The sequence below is a fragment of the Pecten maximus genome, chromosome 5 (assembly GCF_902652985.1).
Source record: "Pecten maximus chromosome 5, xPecMax1.1, whole genome shotgun sequence".
NCBI lineage: Eukaryota > Metazoa > Mollusca > Bivalvia > Pectinida > Pectinidae > Pecten > Pecten maximus.
In genome coordinates, this window is record NC_047019.1 from 46,259,666 (window position 1) to 46,278,979 (window position 19,314).

At 36.5% G+C, this 19,314-nt stretch overlaps 3 protein-coding genes across 3 annotated transcripts in view; 2 read left to right on the forward strand and 1 right to left on the reverse strand.

Annotated features, from left to right (window-relative positions):
* Positions 1 to 277: 277 nt before the first annotated feature.
* LOC117328185 (akirin-2-like) lies at positions 278 to 6,116 on the reverse strand. Its single transcript, XM_033885598.1, has 4 exons — positions 5,710 to 6,116; positions 4,135 to 4,470; positions 2,578 to 2,649; positions 278 to 1,391 (listed from the first exon to the last, which is right to left on the reverse strand). Exons 1-4 carry the CDS (start codon positions 5,888 to 5,890, stop codon positions 1,381 to 1,383), a joined length of 600 nt encoding a protein of 199 aa, XP_033741489.1. The 5' UTR covers positions 5,891 to 6,116; the 3' UTR covers positions 278 to 1,380.
* A 209-nt stretch (positions 6,117 to 6,325) lies between these two features.
* Positions 6,326 to 9,101, forward strand: LOC117328484. The gene is made up of 2 exons (XM_033886019.1): positions 6,326 to 6,408; positions 8,348 to 9,101. Exon 2 carries the CDS (start codon positions 8,385 to 8,387, stop codon positions 9,099 to 9,101), a length of 717 nt encoding a protein of 238 aa, XP_033741910.1. The 5' UTR covers positions 6,326 to 6,408; positions 8,348 to 8,384.
* Positions 9,102 to 9,108: 7 nt separating this feature from the next.
* LOC117328186 (E3 ubiquitin-protein ligase SHPRH-like) overlaps positions 9,109 to 19,314 on the forward strand; it is a 43,545-nt gene continuing 33,339 nt past the window's right edge. The window contains exons 1-5 of the mRNA XM_033885599.1: positions 9,109 to 9,463; positions 9,788 to 10,015; positions 12,038 to 12,116; positions 13,207 to 13,360; positions 17,697 to 19,040. Coding sequence (XP_033741490.1) covers positions 9,286 to 9,463; positions 9,788 to 10,015; positions 12,038 to 12,116; positions 13,207 to 13,360; positions 17,697 to 19,040 — 1,983 coding nt within the window. The 5' untranslated portion in view covers positions 9,109 to 9,285. The remainder of the gene's footprint in view (positions 9,464 to 9,787; positions 10,016 to 12,037; positions 12,117 to 13,206; positions 13,361 to 17,696; positions 19,041 to 19,314) is intronic.

The following is a 19,314-nucleotide window of genomic DNA, read 5'->3' on the forward strand; positions in this document are numbered from 1 at the left end:
ATAATTCTAAATACCGTAAATGATTTTGAAGCTTAAACTGCACATCTACATTATGTGATCATCTTACTCTGCCATCTTGCGAGAACATTCCTTAAAGGGAACACAACAGTGAATAACAAACTCTAAATACATCTTATTTCAGTCTGAACCACCAAGATTCACCAATTAGTTCCAATTGTTGAAAGCATTGATGGCAATGTTCAATAATATCTATTTTGGTCCTTACTCAAGTCCATAAAAGATGGGAAACAAGTGTACAACTTAAAAACTCTACATGAACAGGTGTGAATCAGATTTTATTTTAGTTATGTCCAACAATAAGATTTATTTACACAATTATAATTCTACTGCCTGATAATGGTATGAAAACTGGTTTCCCTTTGAAATAAAATAAAAAACACTACTTGTGTTTGCTAAACTAAAACTCTTAAATATTAATTAAAATGAATAAAACTTAAAAGTGTAGAAATATTAATGCAAACAAGATACAAATTAAACTGAATGATTGAAAGGCATCCTAAGCAACAGTAATTGTGCCCAGACACCCATACAAAGGCAATTCACTGATCAATCCTTCCTCACCAAACACGTTTCTCCCTATTGAATAACTTATTCCATATATTCCTCGTTTTCAGAAGACATGTCTATAGACTGTTTAAATGCAGCGTAATGGCTACATATATACAAATAACCATTCATTACTGTATTACAAAGTGGTATATATATTTACAGTGTCTAAAACAAAAGCAGAGAGGCATCGATTGGCCCATCATTTGCTGTAAATCATGAATGTTTACAAATATGCCAGTAGTCCAATCATACAATCCAACACGATACAAAATACAATACACACATTTGAGATGTCTCTACCTGACTTTGGTAGATTATATAGACCCGAGTAAGACCTTGAGGTCTGATTCGCGAACACACATGGATGTGGTATCAGTCCATACTTGTGACTATTTGTCCATCCAGGAACACTGGCCAGCAAAGCCACAACATATTACTGTTGTATCGGCAAATCAAAACACTTAAATTAGCAGGCAGTGGCAGAAATTTATCCAGTTAATACATCATTGTATGACCTAGTTTTCCTTTTTTCATCATGAGCAGTTTTTTTTCACAACACAATGAATTTCCTACCAGAACTCCATTAATAAATAATGCCGTTAGGTGAATTCAGTCAATGCACTTGTTTCCAAAACATCTGTCCATTCTTTCCCAAGCATGCAAGGCTAACAAGTGCATTATTTTCCTATACATGCAATACATCAAGAGTAACAAATTTAAATTTCCAACATAAATTTTTTCAACATTCTTTCAAATTCTTCTTGCAAGCAAAAAAGGGACACGGACATTTCAGCTACCATCCACTCCACATCAAGACACATCTGTAAAAGAACAAACAGAAATATTAATCCATTTCAATCATCAAGCTGGATTTTTTTCAGTTCCTAGTTTAATAGCTGAATCACCACGTACACAGACCAAGACGAAAAACAACCAAAACATTTAATTTCATTCCTTTCATTGTGATCATAAATACATCAGACATTATCTTACTTACATTGTGCAGACTTTTAATTAAGATTAATACAATCTTCATAAACTTTGAAATTTTCCTTGGTTTCTGTCAGGACTATCTTACAGTTGAAGCATTCTATTTCTAGTGAGCCATTGATATGAGAAAAGGGAGTCTTCATACCATACATTCTGGATATTTAGGAACCTTTAGGAGTCAAACCACATTTTTGAATAGTTTTATATCTGTATCTCTTCCTAATAGTAATCCATTCACTCCTACAATAATTGACTGACAAAGGGGCAGGATTTATCTAAACAGCAAATGTGGCAATAACCTCATTGTTCAAGTGGCCTGGCTTGTATTCAGAAAAGTTCAAACAAATCAAAAACTGATCATTGATTTTAAAGATAGATTGCAAATTATCAGTTGACTGGTTGGTCAATACAGAATTCGACAAGTTCCATACAGTAATTTTACACAAATGAATTATCAAGACTGTTTCATAATAGGAATCTCCATATCCAATTGACCGATCATTTCATACCGATTATCGATAATCATTGATTATTTTTAAAACCATTCAAAGCATTCTGATACTTGTGTGTGAAATATCAAAAATTTATTCAGAAATAAACTTTGTATCTATAAATCATTGTTCTCTTCAATAAATTATCTTCTCTATTGTAAAGCAAAACTTTCCTCTCAATTATAATCTTTCTTTTCCTCCATTAACTGATAATAAGCATATAAAACACATATACATATAATATATATATCTTTACATGTATTACTATTAGAAATACAACTATACCACTTATAATAATAATATAATATTTATGATAACGTAAGTACGGAAAGAACCTGTATAGGCTTAGCCTGTTGTCCAATCCATTTTCATATCTAAATTCTATCTCTATTATGAAATATTGTATGTAAATTAATTCAAATGTTTGATTGAATAAAATATTTTGAAATGAAAATCATAATTGAAACTTTTAATTTGATGTGTCAACTCGAATTATTGTATGCCATTATGAACATTTCATACATACAGCTAACAGGTGCATTTCCAAACTTCTTGTGTATCTGATCATGATTGAACTTCAGGAAAGCCTCATATTGTTCTGAAAAACAATAGTTTTTAGATAAGTTAGATATTTGTTACATACTACAACAAAACTACATTACAACATTTGATTGGAATTACATTACAATGTGATAGGCCTGGTCAGCTTGCAAATTTGAGCGGTCCCATCTACGATGTTTGCACAAACAAAATCATTAATCCTACCCTCAATTAGCTTGTGATTTTCAAGCTAGAATGATCTTCTGTGGTATCTGTGCACGATAGATTTATATACAAAGGAAATTACCTGTAAGCCAAACTATAACAAGATTGACTGGAAAGCCGAGCTACATAATGCAACACTGGCCGCCATTTTGTATACAGAAACAATTCTGCTGTCTGTGTGCTAGACACTACTTTTATATCAATGAAATAAACATGTTGATAGGATAAAGTTAAAGTGCATACGATGAAATCAGAGCAGTTTTCACAGTCAGGTTATAATTTATAGGACCAGTTCATCAGTGACTGCTGCATGAGATCAAGGCATTAGCGTTATTCTTGCCGAATTGCGCATGCGTGCTGTTACAGCTTCGATAAATAAACAAGTTGAACCTTATCAGTTTGTGGCAAAGCTCTGGATTTATAAGGTGATTAATTTAAAATTATGAATTAATCAAGTTCCGATATGTATCATTTCAAGTTTTGTCTTATGTTAATTTAGCCATTGTACATTGTACTGAACCCGAGTACAACAACTTGCTCAAGTGAGATCATATGTGTGCGGAACATGTGGTTCACGATTGGCAAAGATAAATCCATGTAATTTCTGATAAATAGATATACAGTACAATTTCAAGGAATAAAACAAAATAACTTTTTATATCCTTGATTATTTGTTTATATTTACTTACTAATTATATAAATGCTTTGTATATTTAAGTATTAAATAATAATCCTGCTGTCAACAGGGCTCAGATAAACCACTCGTTCACTCGTCTTGCGCGGGTCAAAACAGGCAAGTGCCGAGTGATCTATTGGGTCCGACTCGTCCTAGAGCCAAGTAAAAGTTTAGACCACACTGTATCAAATTGGTATCAAATAATTTTTTTGAAGATTTCAATATCGTAATATGCCGATAAGATGAACCATACACATACCTTAGGCTAACGTGACATATGTTTACAAAAGACTTCACTAGTAAGGGTCGGGTCATTAAAACGCTGATAATTTTCGAAAGCATTCGTCAGATAATAAAGCATCAAACAGATGCCGTTAGTTTGCCATTTTAAAATTGATGATTTTGCAAAATGAAGGGGACTTATTTGTGGGCAGGTAATTATTTGTAGCTAAATACAGCATACACATAGATTTTGTTCAGGATATTACATGTAGGTATGCATGTAAAACCATTTAAATGAGATAAATTTTCAGAACAGGATATATATATATGCGACGTGTGGCCTGCTCCACCTTGGTAGATTGCGATAATCTTGTCAGTTGGTACTAGAAAGGATCCTCTAGTTGTTTCAGTAATACTTGCCTGCTAATTTGCATGTCAGTGTGGTATTGTACTCCTGGCGGACCTGATCTTCCCTTTCCTTGATCAAACGTTCACATATGAGGCTGACCTGCCTGAAGGTGAACAGTGGTGCATCCTTTTTACTGGGTGACAGTGCATTAAATAGTGAGGAGGAAGAAGAGGAAGGTGAGGCACATATACTGCTACTCTCCATAGCTGTCGAGCAGTGTGAAGAGGAGGATGCCTCATGTTGAGGAGACATGTTTGGTGGACTCTGGCTTCCTGATGATTGGTAGTGCAACTGCTTCCTTCTCTGCATTCGCTTGATTTCTAAACCAAGACTTGTGGCAATTTGCTCTGGAAATTATGAAATATCAGATTCATATTATTCTACTACATTAAGGTTGAATATTGAAAAAGAATGTGACCTTATAAATATCTTGATGGTCCTTACCAAAAAAATGAAAAAGTTGACGCCCTTCGGGCAGGTGAGCTAAAAACTATTGTTCCAGAAGACTGTTGATATGCAAGCTACATATGTAGTCACGATACACACCCCTTATTATTATCTCGATATCAAAAATGTGAATGAAGATATGACCTATGCCATGTGTACCATGAAGATATGACCTATATATGCTATGTGTACAAACTAATTAAGTACCACATTAGAATGTGCTGGATTTGACTTCCAAAAAGTCTTAATATATGATCATGAGCATGAAGACATGATCCTAGCTGTGCCATGCTGAAATGTATATTTCAACACAAACACTTACTTGCACTTCTTTATCTTAAGCATTTGGACGATATGATGCATGAAAGTACAAGCATGTCCTGATCATGAGGTTTATCTAGACTGTTTTTACTACCGAAATTAAATCCCATAAACTCTCCGAGACAAGAAATTCCGATTTTTATAATGAAATATGCAAGAATTATAGCAAAGAACAGATGTTAAAAGTTTTCAGAATAATTCAAGACACTAGTACTGTGGCCATTCAACACCTTAAGTTTCAAAACATGTAGGGCCTAGTATTCCCCAAATCCTTATGGTAACCCCTGATGTCAGATGAGGCTGTCGACCTAAGGTAAAAAAGAACATTTCTTTTTTGACAAATCAGTAATAAGACATTTACAAATACTGCAATTCAATAATTCCCTTTGGGCATACAAATATTGCTCCCGTGATTATTGGCCAAAAAACCCCAACTACTGAACAGTTTTCTCGTTCAATGCCTTTAGTACTGTAATAAACGTGGTGATCTCCAGTACAGTAAATCCAAAGAAAACATTAATATTACCTTGCACATTACTAACTCGGTGGCCAATGCAAGCAATCGCAATCTGAATTTCAAAAATATCTTCACGGAGTGCACCAAATATAGAATTTGTACACCCAGCAGTTAACCATGCAAATCTGATGATCGAGTTCTAATCACAATCATGATCATTTGGCATGCAAGACGTCAACCTGTTATTCTACTAGCTTACACCGAATGCCCAAAGAGTTAAAGTAAGATTTATCCGCTTGACCATGGCCAACAGCCAGGGGTATGCAAAAATCAGAAACGTCATTCCGTCAAAAATACCTACCAGAAGTCAATTTTGGACTCACTTCCCCAAAAGGAGAAGGGTTTATCTGATGATATTTCGTTGGAGGAGTTGAAGGAGAAAGTGTCATCGGCATACATCTTCTTCTTTTAGGTGTAGTTTGACCAGGACTGTGTAACGGATCAAATTCAAGACTACGTTTCAGGGTTGCACCACAAGCCATTCTGCTTCGATGGCTTTGGCGTCTTATAAATAACACACAATTAAGAGAACGGTAAAAATTAATACCAGTTAGTTTTCTTAATAAAATGTTCTAACAAAAAAACTAAAAAACATACAGTTTTCACCATATACAAAAGCGATGTTTGTCGATTTGTAACATTCGTTCATCTACCATCCGTTAGTATTACTTTTAAAATGGCCGATACCAAAACAACAAGCCTCGGTTTGAGAACAAAAGACAACATACGAAACGTAAAAAAAATGTATTTTACAAAAAAAAGAATATACCATTTGTTTTAAATGTGAAATATCCTTAAAACAATTATCATGTATTTTTGTGTCATATTGATGGATTGGTATGTACTTGAAGATATAAACATGTGTCCTGTTTCGTAATAATTTTGATTTTCAGTCAGCAATTTATATCTACCTCGCAAAATGAAGTAAGGCGTAAAAAGATGACTTTATAAAGCTATGTCAATTACAGCCGCTTTTGGACACTACGGAATCTATTCCGAGGTAAGACAGTGTTTCTATTAGTTAGTATGGATATTGAAGAATATATTTACATCAATGTCAATTTCTGAATTCTTCAGTATGTTTTCGATTTGAGATCGGCAAATCAACCACCCTTGTTTTTCGCCTGGTGACCGTGACAACCCGATATAGGCCTAAGTTATATTCCAGCATGATTTTTTTTCTTTCCTTTTTTTTCATCAGTGATATATTTTTTTTCTTTTCTTTTTTAAATAGATAACAATGTTTAAATATATATGGATGTGAGCAAACAATAAATAAAATTAACTCTTAAAGTATAATTTCTGGATCTAATGGATAAAACAAAAACAAAAAAACGTGGAACGTTTATGATATAACACCGTTTAGTAAGATTTAGGTACATGTATAGCAAAAAAAAATTAATGAGGAGAATTGAAATGTTATGTATAGGCAAGAAAACATGTATCATACATTATTGTTCATCATGGCATTATACATATCTAGATTCTATGTTGGATTATATTTGCATCTTTTTAATACATTCTAATTACAGTGTTGAAATGACATGAAACAATTAACAATATTTAATTAGTTAGGAAATACCATAAACATAATGATACAATTAATTACTACGTAACAATTGATAATGAATCATTGTTGGTACATTTTATAATAATAAATATCCTCCAGGTGACATAATACCCAAATATAGATTTCTTTCACACATTTATGCTCATTCAGCAAAATTAAAAACTTAGCTAAGTGGAGAATTTTCATACCGATTGTTTGTTCATGGAAATAATTCAGTTTTTCATACACCTTCAGTTTTGGCCATTGCTTCAGATTTAGCTGTAGTAGTCGCTAATATTATGGTCATCTCCTAATGACAAAATTAGAAGGTTGAGGAGAACAAATGTGATGACTATTATTGTAGGCTGATATTTTTTAGCTGGTCCGGACTGGTGGGCTTTAACATGTCAAGGTGCCAGCTCTGTCAACTGTTCATTGTCCATGAAGTTTTTTCATTGAACTTCACAATGTCAATGCCTACATGGATTTAGACCACTTTTGGTGTGTAGCAATAATTATGTAATGAACAATTGATTAGACCTTATGAGGGCCTACATCCACTACAATGGGGAAGAGGGGTATTTTAATGAAGTATGAATGATGCTGACTATTTCAATATTATGAGAGGACCTGCTCCTGTTGTATTGGTTCTGCCCCCTACTGGAGACTTGCTGCTCTTTACTTGAGGTTCATATTTAAAGATAAGGACTGGTTCAGCTATAGTATAATGGGGTACCATGTTCATGTCCTGCTAGGGCGTTTCATTGTGATGACACTATAAAATTATCTGTCAGTGTTGACATCATTTGTGCACTTATTTGGTTGATAAGACTAAAACAATACCCAACCAAACCTTACAGATAAAGGGAATTGGTTAAATATGGGCCAGAGTTTTGATAGGTGAAGGGGACTTATTTATATATAAGGTCCAACTGGCTGGGGCAGAGGGGTTGGGTGCAAAAAGGAAAACATGGAAACATTCAAAATTCAAATTCCTTTTATAAGAATAAAGGAGTTTTCAAGAGATTTGGTATTGTATATACAATATACAGTTGTATATTATATGATGCCAGTAATGATAAAATCATAGGGGCAAAACAGCTTTGATTTGGAAGCTTTAAGCTTATTGGTGGTCATTATCATGTGTGATGGTAAACAGTGAATCAATGAGTTTTTGATTGAATTTAAAGAAGTTGATCACAGTATTATTTATATATGTATTTATTTGAATAAAAAAAATCAACACAGTATGTATTCATATATATATATTTTTTATTATTTTCTTTATTTTTCCAAAGTTTTTACATTAGATAAAGATCCACACACACATTTTCTTTCACCCACAAAATAATAAATATGGATGGGTATATATAATTGTCTTTTGGATCAGGCACCTACAAAGGAATTTTAAGTGAGTACAGAGAGCAATGGGTAAGAGAAAGCAGGGTGCCCCACAGCGGGCATCAGCGGACAAACGGCGCTGTCTTGAATGGAACATGCTTGATGGAGTAAACCCTGAAGGGTCATTGATTGTACTGGATGACAATGACCCTTGCATCTTAAATGAGGCACAACAGGTACAAGGGTCTACCCCAGAGACAAAAGCTACAGAAACGTACAACCCACAACAACCACAATTCTCAACACTGCAAATGCGAGAAATGTTTGATGCCAACATGAAATACTGCTCCTACTCGATAAGAGTGATGTCGTCTTTGCCATTTAGGGAGACTGAATGGCACACAGAGCTAGGTGTATTTAGTGTAAAGTTGCTACCAATGAGTGAGGCAGCTGAATGTCTGCCCAGTGGTCATGACGAGATCTGGCTTTATGTCAGTGAGGTTACAGGCAAAAGCATGCTGTACATTGAAGAGGATGAAAATGAAGAAAATCTATCCAAGACTAAGACATTGAACTTTTGGTGTGTGGATATAGACATTCCCATTGATGTAAGTATCCCAGTTCTCTACAATTATTTCAAGTACACAGCTTTTTATGAGGACTCTTTGGAGTCATATTGGACGCCATTTAGCTCTTCCTGTTTTCGGGATTCCAGTACCCAAAACTGGTCGCAGGATAAATTTTTCAATATTTTGTTCTTTAAATTAGCATTTTTTGGTAGCATCTATAAATATCCATTCTAATTTACCACTGAAAAAAAACTCTGAAGTATGAATCTCTAAGTTCTTACACATTCCACAAAGGTAGTTGCTATGATCTTCTTTGCCAAAACTTTCAGGCAAGAACTGTAGTATCAATATTAATGTCTGAGATGCACAACTTTCCTTTCTTCAGGTCCTGGCAGTCTTGGACAAGTATAATACAAAGATGATAGTGGTGTCCATTGGTCGGTATGACCCTACAACTTTAAGGTTTGAGTTGACCATTCATGCTAGAGAGGCCTTACTGTGTAACCCAAAGTTCCCGAGTGAGCATGTCAAGATGAGAAAACTTAACATTCTCCTGAAGCCGATAATGTCCCACTTCTTTGGATTAGCTCCACCTGGTGAGTGCTCTACATTAAAGAGGAGATAACACCCTACATTTGTTGCAAATGTACGCCAATCATGAATTGTACTATATCGTGACATCATACTTGCTATGACAATAACATTTTTGAATATAGAAGGAGAAAATGTAAAAGATGGTCATAATTCACTACACACATTTTTGTTGCAGGATATCCTGCTTCCATGATATTTATTTCATGTAACAGATGTCATCAACATTATCAATAATACCACTAATAGTAATATCACTTGATGTGATATTGTAGAACTGAAACTATCTTATATTCTCCCAACAATATTTGAAGTTATTTGTATTTCAGTGAGAGACCAACACACTTGCTCAAAAAAGCATGATATTGAGGCCCTGTACACTGCTATCAAGTCAGCACATGACCAGGAGGAGATAGCTACTAGTGTTGAGGTTCAGCACCCAAGTCTCATTCCCTACCTAAGGCCATACCAGAGAAAGGGCGTTTCCTGGATGCTATCTCAGGAGGGGTTCAAGGTCAAGACAGGTCAATCTACAGATAGCTTACACTCAAATACAGGTGAGACTAAAACAGATGTTTGTAAGATATACTTCTACTGAGGTTATATAGTATCTTACTGTCGTATATATATACTTCTACTGGGGTTATTTAGTATCTTACTGTCGTATATATAGACTTCTACTGAGGTTATTTAGTATCTTACTGTCGTATATATATACTTCTACTGGGGTTATTTAGTATCTTACTGTCGTATATATAGACTTCTACTGAGGTTATTTAGTATCTTACTGTCGTATATATAGACTTCTACTGAGGTTATTTAGTATCTTACTTTCGTATATATATACTTCTACTGAGGTTATTTAGTATCTTACTGTCGTATATATATATACTTCTACTGAGGTTATTTAGTATCTTACTGTCGTATATATATACTTCTACTGAGGTTATTTAGTATCTTACTGTCGTATATATATACTTCTACTGGGGTTATTTAGTATCTTACTGTCGTATATATATACATGTACTTCTACTGAGGTTATTTAGTATCTTACTTTCGTATATATATACTTCTACTGAGGTTATTTAGTATCTTACTGTCGTATATATATACTTCTACTGAGGTTATTTAGTATCTTACTGTCGTATATATAGACTTCTACTGAGGTTATTTAGTATCTTACTTTCGTATATATATACTTCTACTGAGGTTATTTAGTATCTTACTGTCGTATATATATATACTTCTACTGAGGTTATTTAGTATCTTACTGTCGTATATATATATACTTCTACTGAGGTTATTTAGTATCTTACTGTCGTATATATATACTTCTACTGGGGTTATTTAGTATCTTACTGTCATATATATATACATGTACTTCTACTGAGGTTATTTAGTATCTTACTTTCGTATATATATACTTCTACTGGGGTTATTTAGTATCTTACTTTCGTATATATATACTTCTACTGGGGTTATTTAGTATCTTACTGTCGTATATATAGACTTCTACTGAGGTTATTTAGTATCTTACTTTCGTATATATATACTTCTACTGGGGTTATTTAGTATCGTACTTTCGTATATATATACTTCTACTGGGGTTATTTAGTATCTTACTGTCGTATATATATACTTCTACTGAGGTTATTTAGTATCTTACTGTCGTATATATAGACTTCTACTGAGGTTATTTAGTATCTTACTTTCGTATATATATACTTCTACTGGGGTTATTTAGTATCTTACTGTCGTATATATATACTTCTACTGGGGTTATTTAGTATCTTACTGTCGTATATATACTTCTACTGAGGTTATTTAGTATCTTACTGTCGTATATATATACTTCTACTGAGGTTATTTAGTATCTTACTGTCGTCTACTGAGGTTATTTAGTATCTTACTGTCGTATATATATACTTCTACTGAGGTTATTTAGTATCTTACTGTCGTATATATAGACTTCTACTGAGGTTATTTAGTATCTTACTGTCGTATATATAGACTTCTACTGAGGTTATTTAGTATCTTACTGTCGTATATATAGACTTCTACTGAGGTTATTTAGTATCTTACTGTCGTATATATAAACTTCTACTGAGGTTATTTAGTATCTTACTGTCGTATATATATACTTCTACTGGGGTTATTTAGTATCTTACTGTTGTATATATAGACTTCTACTGAGGTTATTTAGTATGTTACTGTCGTATATATAGACTTCTACTGAGGTTATTTAGTATCTTACTGTTGTTATTTGGAGACTTCTCAGTACTTCAATCTATATAGAACTTTTATGAAACTGAAATATTGATGCTTTCACAATTTGTGAAGTAAATGTGTTTTTTTTGCAAGGCTTAAATCTTGTTCATATTGTTCATTTGTTTGGAGATCCTCACCCTCAGTTTTCAACCTATTTCTGTCAAACTTTGTAAAGTTAGCAATAACATGAAATTGTACTTGCTTAGTGCATATGTAAAGCTGTCTATTGTATTGCCCTACTGTACTCTTATTAGATTTTAGTAATATTAATCTTTAATTCAATCAATAGCTTGCATTATTTCTGTCATCAGAGTTACCCCTCCACATGTTGTATGAGGAAGTAAAGACACCAGATGGCAGCACTTTATACTACAATAAATACATGGGAAGGTAATTTATACAGGGCATTATTATCTTACACATGTGGTATTATGGATACAGGATTTCAGTAGTGACTGACATATAGGGGTGTTATGGATACAGGATTTCAGTAGTGACTGACATACAGGGTGTTATGGGTACAGGATTTCAGTAGTGACTGACATACAGGGTGTTATGGGTACAGGATTTCAGTAGTGACTGACATATAGGGATGTTATGGATACAGGATTTCAGTAGTGACTGACATATAGGGATGTTATGGATACAGGATTTCAGTAGTGACTGACATATAGGGGTGTTATGGATACAGGATTTCAGTAGTGACTGACATATAGGGGTGTTATGGATACAGGATTTCAGTAGTGACTGACATATAGGGATGTTATGGATACAGGATTTCAGTAGTGACTGACATATAGGGGTGTTATGGGTACAGGATTTCAGTAGTGACTGACATATAGGGGTGTTGTTGATACAGGATTTCAGTAGTGACTGACATATAGGGGTGTTATGGATACAGGATTTCAGTAGTGACTGACATATAGGGATGTTATGGATACAGGATTTCAGTAGTGACTGACATATATGGGTGTTATGGATACAGGATTTCAGTAGTGACTGACATACGGGGTGTTATGGGTACAGGGTTTCAGTAGTGACTGAGATATAGAGTTGTTATGGATACAGGATTTCAACAGTATCTATGACATATATAGGTGTGTTATGGATACAGGATTTCGTTGAGCCTATGAAATAAAAATAGTTGATACCTTTCAATAGTATTGCTGTAATTGTAATGTAGCAAGAGGTAATTTGTAAATCAACATTACCAATCATCCAATAAACTTATATTTTATTGATTTTAATATCAGGTTATTATATTGTTGCAAAGGTTTCCTGAATATGAAAAATTCTGAAATATAAAATGATTGAGACTTTAGTCACTTTTAAATTCCCGACCCCGGTATGTGGTATATTAACACTTTGTAACAATATCCTGTGATTATTAACCAGATATTGATATCGTGATGTATGTTTTGTTGATAATATCTATGCAAAACAAATAAATCTTGAAATCAGTAGTTTATGTACTTTTTAGTTTAACAAGGGAGCATCAGGAGAGATTGGTAGTTCCTCCTGGTGGGATCCTGGCAGATGAAATGGGTCTGGGTAAGACTGTGGAGGTACTTGCCTGTATTTTATTACACAGGAGTCCTCTAATTGAGCAGCCTCCAAGACTACCTACACTGAAGGTATGTATCATGATCCTCAAACAAAAGTAAAATATAAAAGTAATCATACAGCTTAGATGTATCTCACAGAGTAGACATCTAGAGATATGTCAATCCTATGGCCAAATAAGCTAGACGTATTATACAGGGTAGAATGTATTACACAGGATAGAATGTATCACACAGGGTAGAATGTATTACACAGGATAGAATGTATCACACAGGGTAGAATGTATCACACAGGGTAGACACCTAGAGATATGTCAATCCTATGGCCAAATAAGAATATAAAGGTATTCCACTGAGTAGATGTATCTCACAGGGTACAATGTATCACACAGGGTAGAATGTGTCATACAGGGTAGAATGTGTCACACAGGGTAGAATGTATCACACAGGGTAATGTGCAAAGGGGAAAATTGTAAAAAGTTAGACAGTCACGGTAAATTCCACCGGTAGATTTACACACAGGTTGGAATGTATCAAAGGTAGAAATTTCAACATAAATTTAACAGTATGTATCATACAGGGTAGAATGTGTCCCGGGTGAATGAAACGTGTAGATGTGTACCCGTATTATACACAGGGTAATGTGCATCCAGAACCACATGGGTAGAATGATCCGTAAATGTTCATACAGGTAGATGTATCCACAGGGTAGAGATGTCAATCCTATGGCCAAATAAGAATATAAAGGTATTCCACTGAGTAGATGTATCACACAGGGTAAAATGTATCACACAGGGTAGAATGTATCACACAGGTTGGAATGTGTCACACAGGGTAGAATGTGTCCCTGAGGGTAGAATGTATCCCACAGGGTAGAATGTGTCACACAGGGTAGAATGTATCACACAGGGTAGACTGTATCACACAGGGTAGAATGTGTCACACAGGGTAGAATGTGTCCCTGAGGGTAGAATGTATCACACAGGGTAGAATGTGTCACACAGGGTAGAATGTATCACACAGGGTAGAATGTATCACACAGGGTAGAATGTATCACACAGGGTAGAATGTGTTCACACAGGGTAGAATGTATCACACAGGGTAGAATGTGTCACACAGGGTAGAATGTATCACACAGGGTAGAATGTGTCACACAGGGTAGAATGTATCCCACAGGGTAGAATGTGTCACACAGGGTAGAATGTATCACACAGGGTAGAATGTATCACACAGGGTAGAATGTATCACACAGGGTAGAATGTATCACACAGGGTAGAATGTGTCACACAGGGTAGAATGTATCACACAGGGTAGAATGTATCACACAGGGTAGAATGTATCACACAGGGTAGAATGTATCACACAGGGTAGAATGTGTCCACAGGGTAGAATGTATCACACAGGGTAGAATGTATCACACAGGGTTGAATGTATCACACAGGGTAGAATGTATCACACAGGGTAGAATGTGTCACACAGGGTAGAATGTGTCACACAGGGTAGAATGTATCACACAGGGTTGAATGTATCACACAGGGTAGAATGTGTCATACAGGGTAGAATGTGTCACACAGGGTAGAATGTGTCACACAGGGTAGAATGTATCCTACAGGGTAGAATGTGTCACACAGGGTAGAATGTATCACACAGGGTAGAATGTATCACACAGGGTAGAATGTATCACACAGGGTAGAATGTATCACACAGGGTAGAATGTGTCCTACAGGGTAGAATGTGTCACACAGGGTAGAATGTATCACACAGGGTAGAATGTGTCACACAGGGTAGAATGTATCACACAGGGTAGAATGTGTCACACGGTAGAATGTATCACACAGGGTAGAATGTGTCCTACAGGGTAGAATGTGTCACACAGGGTAGAATGTATCACACAGGGTAGAATGTATCACACACGGTGGAATGTGTCACACAGGGTAGAATGTATCCCACAGGGTAGAATGTATCACACAGGGTAGAATGTATCACACACGGTGGAATGCGTCACACAGGGTAGAATGTATCACACAGGGTGGAATGTGTCACACAGGGTAGAATGTATCACACAGGGTAGAATGTATCCTACAGGGTGGAATGTATCCCACAGGGTAGAATGTATCATACAGGGTAGAATGTATCACACAGGGTGGAATGTATCATACAGGGTAGAATGTATCACACAGGGTGGAATGTATCACACAGGGTAGAATGTATCACACAGGGTAGAATGTGTCACACAGGGTAGAATGTGTCACACAGGGTAGAATGTGTCCCACAGGTTAGAATGTATCACACAGGGTAGACTGTATCACACAGGTTAGAATGTATCCTACAGGGTAGAATGTATCACACAGGGTAGAATGTATCACACAGAATAGAATGTATCATACAGGGTAGAATGTATCAGACAGTGTGGAATGTATCACACAGGGTAGAATGTATCACACAGGCTAGAATGTATCATACAGGGTAGAATGTAGTCACCAGGGTGAATGTGTTCACCAGGGTAGCAATGTAGCACACAGGGTAGAATGTGTTCACACAGGGTGAATGTATCACACAGGGTAGAAGTGTCATCACAGGGTAGAATGTGTCACACAGGGTAGAATTGTCACACAGGGTAGAATGTATCACACAGGGTAGAATGTATCCTACAGGGTGGAATGTGTCACACAGGGTACAATGTATCACACAGGGTAGAATGTATCACACAGGGTAGAATGTGTCACACAGGGTAGAATGTATCACACAGGGTAGAATGTGTCATACAGGGTGGAATGTATCACACAGGGTAGAATGTGTCACACAGGGTAGAATGTATCACACAGGGTAGAATGTGTCACACAGGGTAGAATGTGTCACACAGGGTAGAATGTATCACACAGGGTAGAATGTGTCACACAGGGTAGAATGTATCACACAGGGTAGAATGTATCCTACAGGGTGGAATGTATCCCACAGGGTAGAATGTATCACACAGGGTAGAATGTATCGCACAGGGTAGAATGTATCACACAGGGTAGAATGTATCACACAGGGTAGAATGTGCCCAACAGGGTAGAATGTGTCACACAGGGTAGAATGTATCACACAGGGTAGAATGTGTCACACAGGGTGGAATGTGTCACACAGGGTGGAATGTATCACACAGGGTAGAATGTATCACACAGTGTAGAATGTATCACACAGGGTAGAATGTGTCACACAGGGTAGAATGTATCAAACAGGGTAGAATGTATCCTACAGGGTAGAATGTGTCACACAGGGTAGAATGTATCACACAGGGTAGAATGTATCACACAGGGTAGAATGTATCACACAGGGTGGAATGTATCACACAGGGTAGAATGTGTCCTACAGGGTGGAATGTGTCCAACAGGGTAGAATGTATCACACAGGGTAGAATGTGTTCCACAGGGTAGAATGTGTCACACAGGGTAGAATGTATCCCACAGGGTAGAATGTATCACACAGGGTAGAATGTATCACACAGGGTGGAATGTGTCACACAGGGTAGAATGTATCACACAGGGTAGAATGTATCACACAGGGTAGAATGTATCACACAGGGTAGAATGTATCACACAGGGTAGAATGTATCACACAGGGTGGAATGTATCATACAGGATAGAATGTATCATACAGGGTAGAATGTATCACACAGGGTAGAATGTATCCCACAGGGTAGAATGTATCACACAGGGTAGAATGTATCCTACAGGGTGGAATGTGTCACACAGGGTAGAATGTATCCTACAGGGTGGAATGTATCCCACAGGGTAGAATGTATTACACAGGGTAGAATGTGTCACACAGGGTGGAATGTATCCCACAGGGTAGAATGTATCACACAGGGTAGAATGTGTCCAACAGGGTAGAATGTGTCACACAGGGTAGAATGTATCACACAGGGTAGAATGTGTCACACAGGGTGGAATGTGTCACACAGGGTAGAATGTATCACACAGGGTAGAATGTATCACACAGGTTGGAATGTATCACACAGGGTAGAATGTATCACACAGGGTAGAATGTGTCACACAGGGTGGAATGTATCACACAGGGTAGAATGTGTCACACAGGGTGGAATGTGTCACACAGGGTAGAATGTGTCACACAAGGGTAGAATGTATCACACAGGGTAGTCACCTGAAGGTATGTTGATCTTCGGGCCAAATTAAAATGAAAAATGTTTCCTAAACATTACTCTGGCTAATGGTAGGTCTCAAGTATTTGCCTTAAATCCAATCATGTAAAACTAGTCTCTCACTCTTTGAGTTGTTCAGAATTAAATCATGTGCAATGATTTATACCTACCTATTCAATAAATGATAAGTTGATTATGATCTGCTTACAGCATGGTCTACTTCTCTTTCTCCTGGATGGTGATCTGATGATATATTTTTTTCAGGATATGAAAATTGAAAATGACGGAAGCTACAGGCTTATTCATGTGAAATATATTCATGTTAAAGTGATAGATAAATCACAGAATACACTTACTGAAGTTAAAAAGGAAGTTGTAGACTCCCTACCAGAAAGTAAACGTGATGTGACTGTGGCAGCAGAGAATGCTGATGTCCCAGTAAATCAGAGTAAGATAGAAGTGGAAGAGGGTAAGAACATTAACACTGGGTCAACATGTGTAGTACAAACGGAAGGCTGTATCAAGGCAGATCTACAGGAGAACAACCCTGATGGACAGACAGAGGATGGGAATGTAGGGGACAGACAGGTTGCAGATAGACAGATTGAGGACAGACAGGTAGTGGATGGACAGGTTGAGGACAGACAAATTGAGGACAGACAAATTGAGGATGGACAGGTAGTGGATGGACAGGTTGAGGACGGACAAATTGAGGATGGACAGGTAGTGGATGGACAGGTTGAGGATGGAAAGCTAGAAGATGGACAAGTAAAGGAAAATGGCCAACTAAAAGATGAAGATGAAGGCCCAGATGACATGGCTGATAGCTGTAAAATATCCACCGTCTGTGGAAATCCAGAGAACCTTTCCAAGGACACAAGTAATCCAGGAACTAATAGTGGTATACAGTCTGTCATAAAGGATGAAGATGTAATAGATGTGGACATGACTAGACCCAAGGTTAATGGAGAAGATAAGATTCCAGGTGGCAGTGTGAACAAGGCAGAGATGGTTGGGCTGCAGACAGCAGCAGGCAGTCAGTCAGTAAAAAAAGTGGTGAAAAAGCGAAGACGAAAGAAATGGACCCTGAAGAAAAAACCTCGTCGATCATCGCATTTTAGCTTTGTGGATGTAGGGGATAGCAGCGAGGATAGTAGAACAGATGGAGTTGTGACAGAGAATGGCAAGATAATTGCTGAATGTGACAAAGAGCAACCTCAAAAAGTTCCAAAACATAATAAAAAGAAAGCAAAATCTGTAAAGATGAAGCAATTGCAGTTAGAAAAAGTAAAAAGTAATGGGGTAACAGATAAAAGTGTTAAAAAACAAAAAGGTCAACCAAGAAAAGGAGCAGTACCATCTCGATTTGTAGAGGTGGTAGAGGCATCTTCTTTCAAGCCGAAGTACCAGTTCTCTGCCTCCAGCCCAATTAAACGGCAGCATTTCTTTGAGTGTATTTGTGGGGCTACAGCAGCAGGAATTGGTGACAAGAAACACTCTGTTCAGTGTGTTGATTGTGGTCTACAGCAGCATGCGGAGTGTGTCCACTATGACCTTGATGATCCCTTCAGGGGCAACTTTCGCTGTCCTCACTGCCATGCGTCATCTGTAAGTATGTAATGGGTTAGATTGAAAGAAAGCAAAATAAGATATTTCTGATCACTATTTTAATGTAATGAATTTGGAATGTTAATATTCCTTGCAGTAAATGGCATAAGATGCTTAAAGAGGCTTACTCGCAGACGGACTGGTAAACGGCACAACTCCGATCACTAAATAAACTTCAGTACACGTTTCTATGTGACAAAATTAGAGGCTTTCCGACTTTATTCCTTGAAAACAATTACAGAATATGTATTTAAAAGACGTTTTAAAACTCAAC